The following is a 12,980-nucleotide window of genomic DNA, read 5'->3' as shown; positions in this document are numbered from 1 at the left end:
AATATTTAGAAATAATGTTTAAGGACATACAGACAAGTATAGTAGATTACTCAACGTGTGAAGTTGAGTTTTGTTTTAATCTAATGTGGAGTCGACGAATGATTAAAATTTCCGGGATTTCAGATTGATCATGGAGAGTTATTTTTACTCAATTTTTATTACTTTATAAAACCTTAATTATGTAGTATAAAAAATGTTGAAAAGTAAATAAATGAAAAAACTAATCAACTTTATCCAACCTTCATAATAATTAACACAAAGCTTGGATGCCATTTCGTCAAAAACTTTAGTATTTGTTTTGTAATTTTTTGTATTTAATATTCTATTTGTATAATTAAAATTTTACAACAAAACTTTTTTTGTTTGTTAATATTAATATTTATTAAACATTGCAGAATTAAATTTGACAAAAATTTTACAATTAATTGGACTCAACTTCAAATTTATGATGCATGTGTTGGGAAGCGGGGGTTCTTGATTCGAGAAATTCTAATCGTCTTTTCTTCATGTTCGCGGATTTAAACCAAATTTATAAAGTTCTTACAATAGTTTAATTTTTTTATTTTGCAACTTTTGAATCAATCTGATTTGGTCGATTAAATCGGATAAAAATTAATTTTTAATTGAGATTAATATTTAATTCCATGTTCAACTGACATGTGACTACTTTTTACTAAATCAATAGTCAGCAATCATCATTAATTAACTTTTTTAATATACTAATAATTTTGCAACATTTTATAATAGAACGAGCTCATTAATTTCAGAATATAAAATTTTAAATTCAAATTTAGCTAAATGTTTCGAGCTCCAAATTATGTATTTGTATGCGATCGTCGACAGTCGATACAATCCCCATAAGTTCTAAATTAAATTTAGTGTTCTGACGCACCCTTAGACGAAAACTGACCGCTCAGATCTCAAGCAGACCAACTCAAAAGTTCTAGGGGTAAAATGTATTGTTGGGTGCATATTCTGCTCAGACCATGGTGCATTACTTTTGGACGCAATTGTACAAAGCTATATAATCCATGGGACCATCGTTTGGGACTATTGTAAACTGCCTAGAAGTATAAGTTTTGGTCCTACAAATTTTCACTAGTAAGACTGATCCTTCAGTTGTCATATCTTGAATGGTAAAGTCGTGCAGCTCTTGACGACGACAGGCTCCAAATATCCCGAAAGCAGTAACAACCTGAAATACACAATTTATTAAATTTGTATATTAGAAGTAAAGAAAAGCCTTTACCTTGACCAACAAATACACAAGATCGGGTGCCTTTACCATGAACTCCTGTATTTCTTTTTGCTGAAGTACCCAAAACTTCTTCCCTTCATCATCCACGGAGTTACTCTTCATATATTCAGTAATCATCAGAAACCTTGATATGTCAGCGTTTTCTTTAATTTTTATCATTTTCTTGAGCTTCGAATAGATGCACCACAGGGAGGAAGGTTTGTAAATTTTTGACTACAAAGGAAGCACAATAATTTGCTGATTATTAGTTATTTAAATGCAACTTATTACCATTTGAGACAAGTATGCCATCACCAGTTTTTCATCACAGTTGCTGCCCGCGTTTTTCGTGCACCGCCACTCGCAAAACTTGTCATATTCTTTCACATACAAATCCTTTGATTTCTGGGGAATCAGTTTTCCTTGAGCAGCTTCAAATTCGTCTAAAATCTCTTCAGAGTAAACGTTATTTGCTTCGACAGTTTCCATTTTGAAAAAATTGTTTACAGCAGTGTCCATAACAACATCAAAATAGCCAACTATCAACACAGCACTAAAATTTGCATCGTCACAAGCGCTTGCAAGAAACTACTGATTCTTGAATATTTTAGAAATTATAAAATAGAATAAAACGTTGTATATACCACGGGCATAATTGATTATGGCCCTCGGGAAATTAAAAGCCCTCCTTCGTCGGGCTTTAAACATTCCCGCGGGCCATAATCTTTTAATTATGCCCTTAATACATAAATAACTATTGTGAGCATCCGTCACTTTTCATGAAATTTGTGATACTCATTGCGGCAAGAAAATCACCTTTTGAATGATTGAATGTCTAGGCAGTCAAACGTGACATTTCGAATAGTTGGTTTTGTTTTGCAAGTCATCGCTGCATAAGTGTCAATTTGTGTGTCGATTTGTAGGCCAATGAGATCTTCGAAAATAATAAAGGTAGATTAATTAAGCAAAGATACCACAAAAATTTGCTAGAACACATTTGAATTTAAATTAATCTGCAATCGTTTGATTTGAATGGGGTGCTACCAACCTATTTTCCAGCTGATGAAATTCCCCTAAATGACGGAATGACGTGTATATTAAAGAACGTGTTTTATAATGCCCAATTTGGTGCACGAGGTCCCGGTGTACAAAACGAGCCGTAGGCGAGTTTTGTATGGGACGAGTGCACCAATGCCATTTTAAAACAAGTGCTTTATACTATTTTTTCGAATTTGCACCCCTTTTTTAATAATAAAATTAAATTTTAGAATTCCAAGAGTTTTCGTGTTACACAATTGGTAATGGTTTTGTAACCACGACTTGCCACTTGATTTTCAAATTTAATTTAAAATTTGACTTTTATTGAGTTTGACTGTCACTGAATTTTGACATAACGTAACCTAACCTCACAGCCAGTATTCATATCTATTATATTTAGGTACAATTATTGTTGGCCGCAAAGGACAGTTCAATTATATTCATACATTTTTATTCACGCAGCAATTTATTAAACACAAATCGTAAAAACCAAATTGACCAAGAACTTGACAGGAAACAGGTGACAGCCAGACTAATTAGTTCTGCCAATTCTTAAAAAACAAAATTTCCTACTTTGAGTTCTTTTATAGATACAATTGCGTCCAAAAATAATGCACCATCCCATTGCTTATTTCCAAATAGCATCGGAAAACATTTTGAGGGCCTCGCCGGGGCAGGTACAAGTCCGTTCTTGACCGCCCCAGCACATCTGGGTATTCATAAAATGGTAATTTTTCAATGTTTGCAAAAACCCTGTTCTAAAATTATTTAGATCTTATTTTGCTATGCTGTGATGGTATTTAAAAGAAACGTATAAATACGGTGGAGCGTTAATAACTTTAACTTTTTAAACAGTTTCTACCACACTTACCGCAAGACCCTATAAACATAATCACCCTCATCAAGTGTTGGGTCTTGTCTGATGACCAGAATTGATCCCCAATAAATTACAGCCTTTTTGTTGATTCAAATTTATTGGAATTGGGGAAAAAATATTTGGAAATAAAGTTACAGGACATACAGACAAAATATAGTAGATTACTCAACGTGTGACGTTAAGTTTTGTTTTAATCTAATGTTAACTTGTAATAATAGAGTTGAAGAATGATTAAAATTTAGATTAGCTTAAAAGTGCAGTATAAAATTTTTCAAATTTTGCTTAAATTAAATAAAAATATAATTGTCCATTTTGACATGTTAAATCACTTGCTCTCATTGTTTTTCACTTACTAGTTAGTAGAAACATAAATTAATTACTAGTGAAAAAAATGAAGAAAATTTGAGTTTCTTAGGTCCCAAACAATGACAGAAAATGTATTTTTATGGCAAAGTTAAAAAAAAAACCTATATTTTATATCTATAGACAAATAATTAAAAAAATTATAAAGTCCGTTTTTTTTATAAAAACACCACCAACACTGCAATTTTCCCCTGCATTACACCCGACAACGTTGCCTAGGGAGATTTTTGGTGAGAAAATATTTGTCAATTTTTTGGCATTTCTGAAAATTAGGCAGTGTTTCCGTTAAAAACGTGTTTCTTTTACAGCCTGTTGGATTGCAAATCAGGATTTAATAGACTCGGCACAGCCTGGAAGGCCGTTTTGTGTAATCAAATTGTCAAGTAGGCAGCTAACCTATTTGATTTTATGACCAAAAAGTCACTATCGACGATATTGCCGGTTGTAAAGTGCTGGGAGAGTGCGGTGTTGGTGGATTTTTTAATAAAAAAACGGACTTTACACCCGGTTTACAGAAACAAAATTAAATCCTTAATTTTGATCAAAGATTTTTACAAAACCAAATAACGTTATTAGGGTTTTTACATCTGAAAAACTATGTTTATAAAACTAAAACTCGAGAAAATGTATAAATTGACGCTTCAAAAATTATAAATACTAGTTGGCCATAATCAGTAAAACATGTAAACAGTTTAGCAAAATTACCAACACTAGTATTGTTGCCAAATTTTTAACAGCACTAGGATTGTTAAATGTGCCTTTATACAATTTCCTGCTAAAGTGATACTGTTACTCTAACAATTTAGAATGAAATGAAATATTTAACATTATGTTAAAGTGACATAAGTAAGTTGCAAGTTTAATTTAATTTCAATTATTGCATTAAACCGGCCTATACTTAGTTACTTACTATTGATCAGAATTAAAAATCAATTGTTCTAAAATTTACTTTTTCAGCAATGACAGTGAATTATGTGAAGAAAAATAAAGTTTAAGAAATAAATTAGAAATTAAAAATTACATCTTTAATTAAAATTAATATTTGATTCCATCATCCATCTATGTCAGCAATCAAATTTAATTAAATGCGTGATTAATTTAATCGCAATCAACTTATAGTGGAAATGAGGTCATTTTGCTTAAAAATACAAACATTGATTCAAAATTTCTTTCAATGGTCTTCAAATCATGTTGCTTAGTCGACTCAATCTGCATGAGTTTTCAAGTGAGTTGTAAATAAAATTTGGTGTCTGACGCACCCTTGTACAAAAACTGACCGCTCAGATCTCAAGCAGACCAACCCAAAAGTTCTAGGGGTAAAATGTATTGTTGGGTGCATATTATATTCATACCATGGTGCATTATTTTTGGACGCAATTGTACCTATAAACGACTCCAAATTGAGTACTCTAATGGACCTATTAAAGCGGCAAATTCGAAAAATAACTATTAATAATTCAGCAATTCTAAATGTCACGGGTGTGACAAAATGACAACATTTTTTTAATTTATTTACTACTAAGAGCTTTTTCAAGCAGAAGTACACTGTTATCAGGTAGGTTAAAGTGCTGCAAATTATCTAAATAAAATTTGTTAAGTTACGATTGCAGATCATAGAGCAGCAATTAATTTGTGGTATCATGGGTGTGACGCGTACAAATTAAATTTATTGTTTTTAATAACATTTTTCTATATTTCTGCAAATCACAAAAGTCAGATTCCTTCTCCTTTTGTACATAAATATGAACTATAGGCACACATTTTAAGCCTCTTTGCAATTAGAATAACCAATTCAATTGTGCACTGTATTTTTTAGAAAACTGTAACGACAAAGCAAAACTTGTTAAATAAACAAGTTGTTGCTAAAAAATGAAAATAATGTAGCAGAAAGACTATTTTTATTAATGCTTGTAACATTTTGAACAAAGTAAGTTATATTTTACACAGGCGAAGGCGCCCACAGCCCCCAGTTTCGGTTTCACAAATTGGTCGAGTGTACTTATATCCGCTAGACATACCTACATCCACCCTAAACTAACTTCTTTATTTGGACAAAATATGAGATATAGTTGGATATTTGTTATTGATTGCTTGAATATTTTTACTTAGTTGATTCAGATATTTTGACTTTGAATTCACTAGTATACAAAATATTTATATTATTAATTGAGTTTTTGCTTTCAAGCAGAATTGTTGATTACCTTTCTGTGAACGATACGTTTATTGTGCCTCCCATACCATCCAGAGTTTCTTTAACATGTGAGTATTTTAATAGGAGTTGTTAAAACCAACTGTGTGTACATGTTTAAGCCTTAAATCATCAAATTTGGAAAGTCCGATCTAACAATTGTCACACCCGTGACATTTATTTTCAGTATTTCTTTAATATATTTTTTACTTTAATTAGTGCAAAAACTGCATTATCATTTTTGTTACTTTGTATACAAATTATCAATTTTTAACTCCACAGATTTCAACCAGTTTTGCCAACTTTTGTTAAAATATTGTCACGGGTGTGACAAATTTTCTTAACAAAGTTTTAATTCAAAAATAAATTATGAAATTTACTATTTTATGTATTCAGTATCTGATGTGTTAAGTAAATAGTTCAAACTGATTTGTCCACTAATTTTAAATTCTTGGAATTTATATTTTGAGTGAAAGAAAGATAAGTGAAGTTAAGCGAAAAATTTAATTAAAATAAATGAACGAAAGTGTAGTTAAAAGAAGGTGGTTATTTAAAGTATCAAGAAGCAAACAATTCAACCATTCATGGTTTTGGTTAATTTAAGATTGATATATTCAATTTTTAACAAAATTATGTTTCTGCAAGATGTTTTAGTTTTTAATGTGTCAGGTTCAGTTCGTGTGGAACTGCTGTAGGGCCAGTTTCATAATCATCGCTTAATGGCGATTTAAAACATTGTTACAACAATCTGTTTCTATGGCAAAAATTCACTTTAAACTTTAAGGGACCTTTAAAATGATTATGAAACTGGCCCTTAGTAAACTATGAGAATTATTTGTCAAATTGACATGTCTGAAATTTTGCCATAAGCTGTTCCATTGTGGTTGTCCGCAAATTTTTATGATTTTTATGCTAGTTCAGAGGAACTTTGTGGAACAATTTATTTCGATTCAAGTAGATGGCGCACGCGACTACGACTCCCTAACTACTAACGGCAACCTCTTCGATATAGATGTCTACATCCAGCACTGCAATTTGTCGTTCTGACCCGTCGCTTCGGCGATGAGACTGACCTGACCACTCATGGGGTTCTTTCGCATTCGTGCGTTCTCTCCTTAAAAAGAAACGGGGTTCTTTTACGATCAGCGTGTTTCTCCCTTCAAAAGTAAACACCCTAATGCAATTTTAACATATTTTTTTATTTCGCGTTCATAATGAAGATATTTCGATACGTGTTTGACCGTATTTCGGTAACGTAATGGACCAACCCCGTGCCAATATTTCCAGGAGCATATATTTCTTAGGTTTGCAGCAAACAAACCGTCAACGTTGACAATTTAGATTTTGGTTTTGATAAACCATGATAAATCGATCAATACACCATTATTTCTTGTTGTACTTGGCTTAATAATTCATCGGAGAAAAACTCTTTGGTTGCAAGAGAACCATCATGATCATGATCAACATCTTCGCTCTCTTGGCTTTCTTGCGCTCCGGTAACCTCAAAACGTCACACTTGTCAAACTGACTGATATTGGATTTGGCTACTTCGAATTTTTTAAATAAATCAAGTTTTTTCGTTTAAAATAAGGCGAAATAGAAAAAATAGCGGATGATACTTGTTCATAATGCATTTTGCCGCACTTACTACTTTATGACACTCCTCGCTGCGCTCGTCGTGTCCTAAAAACGTGCGTGCGGCAAAATGTTCATTATGAAACGCGTTATACTATTATAACACAATTATCGTTATTGTAGACTCATTTATAGTTGTTTCCTTGCCCACTATTTCTGGTTTCAACTTTTATGAGACGAGTGATCAAAGAGGGTAGCCCCGTACAAGAAAATTATAAAAATTTCTTATACAGTTAAATTAATGTCTCGCTGTGAAGGGATCATTCATTTTCCCTCGGCCGGACTGTAACTGAATTCATGTAGTTATGAAAATTCATCACGGGCTGTAATTGACTAAATCATAGAATTATTATCGTTTTGGTCATTTTTTACACCTTAACTTGTGATTATGTACGGAATGATCATTTTAATTTGCAGCCTGTCTACATAAACATTTCACTTTTGGAAGTGTTTAGAGGAACATGCTGACTTAGTTTTTTTTGATGTCGATGGTATTTATCAGTGGCGTAACAAATTTTCTCGGGTCCGGGTTCCACAGGTTTGTCGCGAGCCTCTAAAGTTACCATTTATTATGCGACCATTTAAAACAGTTTTTTTTTTATTTCAAACTCCTTAAATTAGAATTTTTTTAATTTAATTTTTCGGGCCCGTGTTCAGCGGAATCCACGCAGCAACCCCTCTGTACTATTGGCGACACCGAAATGTGAACGACTTTTTGTTGTCATGGATTTTTCTCTAAATTTCACACTTTGAGCAGTGGCGTTCTTTTTGATTTTTCTTTAAACTTTTTATTTTAGCTTTACAGTTGTACAACTCTTACTAATTAGCAGCCACTGCTCTTAGCGACCGATTTTCAACAAATTTTGCAATAGCTCTTGGTTTTTCGTCGACAATTCAATATTTAACCGATTTTAACTAACTACTGTCATCAATTGTCTTAAATGACAATTAGAAGTGCGCCTATGATTTAAAGTGAAAATTACGCAAGACAATGTTGCCGTACACATTTCGTTGTCGTCAATAGTAGGTTGGGTACGCCACTGATACTTATTTAAAAATGTATTTGTTTTGTCATAAGGTATTAACTAGCTGTGGTAAAATTTTAAATTCAGGAATTATATCATAAACACCCACAAACAGGATGGACATTAATTTTATGGCTCTAGCAATGACGGGACATTAAAGCAATCCAATTATGAATATCTTTTCTAGGAAGTAAATATACCGTTGCATAATTGTTTTTGTTATTTATACTGATGTATAAAGTTTTTGTATGTTATATCACAATTTCTTTAACTTTAACAACAGTTTGGATATTAATTAGCACAAATCCAAACAGAATTTGCAAAGTAGTTGGTATTTTTGAGAAACTGGCATCTGAGGAGTTACAGTCTATTTCACCAACTTATCCCGATCTCTCATAAAAATTTAAGAGTACGGTTCAAGTACCGACATCCCGCTCTGTCTGTATTTGACAGAGTACGCTGTCAAATATTACTTTCTTTTTAAAAATTTAAATTCTCATTATTTTGTTCCAAGTCAGGTTCAGTGAGTCACGGGTACTAATCCCTCAGGTACTCAAGTGAACTTACATGGAGGCAAATTTTTTTATGTTTTCTTAGAGTAAATTTTGTGCAATTCTTTAGTGATTTTTGTGTTCTATGGTTGTCGGTATTCGCATTCCTAGTTGCACCCTGAGCGCTGATCTAACACTCGGCATATTTGAGAGCTTCTGTCTCTCTTTACTTCTTAAATTGGAAAAGAACAGAGAGAAACACAATCTTAATGCTATACGTTCTTGGTTTGCTTTAGCTTCAGTTATCGGATAGAAAGAGATAAAACCATAAACGTACTTCATTTCTTGCTCTGAACGCTTTTATGACAGATCGGGATAAGTTCGTGAAACAGACTGTAATTAAATTTTATTTTTTCACTCATAGATCAGGAACAACGATTTCGCGCATAGCAACCATCACCGGTAACTAAGGCTTTCGAGCAGTGCGGGAACATGCACGCAAAAATTTTGCTATAGAAGCCATATAGAAAATATCGGTTACTACATATTTAAAGAAACACGCATTGGGACTCTCTTCCCCTAATATTTATTTAGAAAAGTTAACAAATTACAAGAAAATTAATATTTTTTGAAAAAAATTCCATCAGCGCCATCTATTAGCAACTTAATCATTGTTGCTCTTTTGTAAAAACATAACCTCAAAATAACATTAACAAGTTTTATGATTTTAACGATTAATAAAATTAAGCTTTTGTGAAACATTTTATTTTACAAATACTCAAGTAAAATCGATGTTGGTCATCAAGTAAGTATACTGAGTACTTAATTACTTAAGTAAAAGTAAATTCTTAATTTTTATTATTATAGATGTTTATGTTGAATGTGCAGTTGCTGTACGAAGCAAACGACACACCAGAAACTCAAGCAGTGTTTTCAGTTATCACATCGTTACTAATATTGTACGAATTGTTGGAATTGGATCTTACAGGTTCCATGTCTGTCAAAGTGTCTGCTACTTCTATTTTATTTTTTAAAGAATCTTGGATATATCCCTCCGCTACTGCGGAAGATTTCCAACCACCATGCCTTTTAACGGCTAGAAAGTCAAGTCCCTTGTTTGCTAATAAAGTAGCACTGCTCCTACGAAAACAATGGCCAGTATATTGATGAGGGTTTGGAAGTTCAAGATATTTGGCGATCAATGATGGAATTTTCCCAATGGTGTTTATACCAATAGGTAAATTTATACATTTTCCTGCACTATAAGTTAGAAATAGTCTCCTGTTGTCAGTCACAACTTGTAGTCTTAATTTCACAAATTGCTTTATTATTTCGACCCATTCCCTTTTGGTTATCGCAAATTCCCGTTTAACCTTAGTTTTTGTTTCAGGAATAGAAACCAAAATTATATCATCTTTAAAGATAACATCACCAATCATCATCTTACAAATTTCTTCTCGGCGGCAGGCTCCAGAAATTCCCATAATCAAAATCGTCTAAAATATAAATGTTAAATTTCTGAATAAAGACAAACCACTCACTTTCATCAAAAAATATTCTTTGTTAGGGGCCTCTGTCAAAAATTTTGTAATATATTTCCTTCAAGTATTTGTGACTTTTTTGGAATGTGATGTCCCGTTTTCCTTTTAAGAAGGGCAAGCAATTTTGGATATTTCGAGATATCTATATCCTTCTTAATATTCAAGCAAGATTGTATCATGCTATAAATTGGCCACAATGTTTTTTAGTAGAACCTATTTCTTCAAAATAGGCCACCAAGACGTTTTCAGAGTAATTTTTGATTTTTTTATCTTCGCACCATTTGACAAACTGAGAAAACGTACTCTCATATCTGGGGCGTGATTTTATCGGCAATAAATTGTTTATTGCAGCAGTTGCCGCACTTTTCACTTCAGGTGGTGTACACTCGAATTCCAACTCTTCTTCCGAAGACATGGTACAAATCAATACAAATCTTTATTTTTGAACTTTTTGCTTGACAGAATTGACGACTGTCAACTGGAAACTTCAGCGACTTGATTTTTTATACCAACAAATGCGAACTATGTACTATGGTGGACACAGAATCTTCGACAGTACTTTCCTGTCATTTCAAAAAGTTTCGATGTAATCCTAGCTTTATTGTCATTTCTGTTTCAAATAAATCATTATAACAACGTTTGAAAATATTCAATTAGTTCTCGTCGTACTCTGTCATCTTGGTTTCTCTTATCGTTTTGAACCCCCACATCTTCTTCTACAACATCTACGTCATTATGTTCTGGTTCGTTATTTCTTCTACAAATGTTGTGCATTACTGCAGTGGCAACAATTATGTCTTGTGAAAGGGCTATCTTGCAACGTATTCAAATGACAATATTGGGAATCGTCTTTTCCATATACCAAGTAATGTTCTCTCAATTATGTTGCGAGTTCGAATTTGTGCATTATTAAATAAATTCTCGGCTAGAGTTTGAGGGTTACTTAAAGGAGTAATTATGTAGAATCGTACAGGGTAACTGCTATCACCTAATAATAAACTGTTGTTCATTTGGTTTGATTCAAATCTCATTCTGCTGCCTGAGTTATTAAAAATATTACTATCGTGACAGCATTTTCCAGCTGTAGTTTTATGCACCGCGAAATCACCTATTACGATATACATAGAAGCGGTTGCATAAAATCTAAGAGTAATTAAAAGTATACTCATAGGTGTTACAGGATTGTTTCTAAAATATGATATTAATATACTTGTTATAATGTCCAATAAATATAACAACCCACTTATCTGTACGACTAACAATTTGAACTTCTATCATTTCTAAAAGTTCAACAGCACTTTCTTTTGAAATTCGAAATCGTCGATAGAAGTCCGAATCATTCCAAAAATATAAATGATTTTGCCTTGGTCGCACTATGTAATATGTCTCTCGGGATTTATGTCGTTAATGATCTCTATTTCTCCCAATTCTAACACCTCCGGATCTATTATATCATCCATTTGAACGAAATTTTACGTGACAAGTGCGAATTGAAATGTCAAATAAAATTAATAGATGCTTTAACTAGGTAATAAATTATTTGACGAATAGACGCATATATTCGACGAATTAACTTATTCGGTTATGAGAATACACATTTTTTTAATTATTAAATAATTATAAAAATTATAAAATAATTATTAATTAAAATAATTATTTTAATACTCAAGGCTTCGTGGAACAATTTATTTCGATTCAAAATTTGATATTCTTACAAGTAGATGGCGCACGCGACTACGACTCTCTAACTACTAACGGCAACCTCTTCGATATAGATGTCTACATCCAACGCTGCAATTTGTCGTTCTGACCCGTCGCTTCGGCGATGAGACTGACCTGACCACTCATGGGGTTCTTTCGCATTCGTGCGTTCTCCCCTTAAAAAGAAACGGGGTTCTTTTACGATCAGCGTGTTTCTCCCTTCAAAAGTAAACACCCTAAAGCAATTAAACATAACACAATAGGGAGAATGCACATTTTTGAATTCTGACGAAAACCGATAGTTTTCATGTCGTATAATATGTTGTCGCAAGTAGAAAAATTGCAAAAAAAATGTTTATAATTTTTTAAGCGTTTTTAAAAGTCCGATTCGAGGGAGATTGGAAAACATACCTATCAGCGAGGCTTTGTGATGTCACATCTCAGCTTCGCTCTTAGCACAGCCGTGCGTTTGTATTACTCTAATTCGATTGCCGTCTTTATAATTGAAAATGGGGTCGAAACAGTGGTGTTTTGTGCCAGGATGTAAAAGTGCTAGGCATTAATGCACCCGAAAAAATATTTATAACAGTTCCTTAAGACAATAAGAAGAAAAAGAAATGCTTTTCGACCACGAGATGTTCGAAGTTTGATGTTTCTATAAAGTGTAATATTTTAAATTTATTGTAATTAATTATGTTATTACCCATGATACATGCAGGTATTACATTTTTTGATTAACTTTAACTCTATTCCACATGCTACATACACTGACTTTATTTATTAAAGTGCTTTAAACAAACTTAAAAACAATGAATTTTTTGCTTAAACTGAAGACTTTTGTTATATCCGAAACAACTGCCAATTGTACATTTTCTCAAAACCTT

At 32.6% G+C, this 12,980-nt stretch overlaps 1 protein-coding gene and 1 long non-coding RNA gene across 2 annotated transcripts; one reads left to right on the top strand and one right to left on the bottom strand.

The window, feature by feature from the left end:
• Positions 1 to 847: 847 nt before the first annotated feature.
• LOC148182263 (uncharacterized) lies at positions 848 to 1,895 on the bottom strand. Its single transcript, XM_088049823.1, has 3 exons — positions 1,529 to 1,895; positions 1,250 to 1,471; positions 848 to 1,195 (listed from the first exon to the last, which is right to left on the bottom strand). Exons 1-3 carry the CDS (start codon positions 1,754 to 1,756, stop codon positions 995 to 997), a joined length of 651 nt encoding a protein of 216 aa, XP_087905949.1. The 5' UTR covers positions 1,757 to 1,895; the 3' UTR covers positions 848 to 994.
• Positions 1,896 to 9,501: 7,606 nt separating this feature from the next.
• Positions 9,502 to 10,464, top strand: LOC148182262 (uncharacterized). Its single transcript, XR_015770709.1, has 3 exons — positions 9,502 to 9,659; positions 9,722 to 10,091; positions 10,245 to 10,464. It is a non-coding gene; the product is annotated as an uncharacterized LOC148182262 (long non-coding RNA).
• Positions 10,465 to 12,980: the final 2,516 nt, after the last annotated feature.

The sequence above is a fragment of the Gnatocerus cornutus genome, chromosome 1 (assembly GCF_029298725.1).
Source record: "Gnatocerus cornutus isolate USDA-ARS CGAHR chromosome 1, icGnaCorn1.1, whole genome shotgun sequence".
Classification (NCBI taxonomy): domain Eukaryota; kingdom Metazoa; phylum Arthropoda; class Insecta; order Coleoptera; family Tenebrionidae; genus Gnatocerus; species Gnatocerus cornutus.
Note: the sequence above shows the minus strand (reverse complement) of the source record. Positions and strands in the feature narration are given on the sequence as shown.

Coding starts and splice junctions, on each gene's coding strand:
- LOC148182263 (XM_088049823.1), bottom strand. CDS start 1,756: ATGGACACTGCTGTAAACAATTTTTTCAAAATGGAAACTGTCGAAGCA. Junction 1,472..1,528: donor TGGCATACTTGTCTCAAATG/GTAATAAGTTGC, acceptor CTTCCTTTGTAG/TCAAAAATTTACAAACCTTC. Junction 1,196..1,249: donor TTGTGTATTTGTTGGTCAAG/GTAAAGGCTTTT, acceptor TGTGTATTTCAG/GTTGTTACTGCTTTCGGGAT.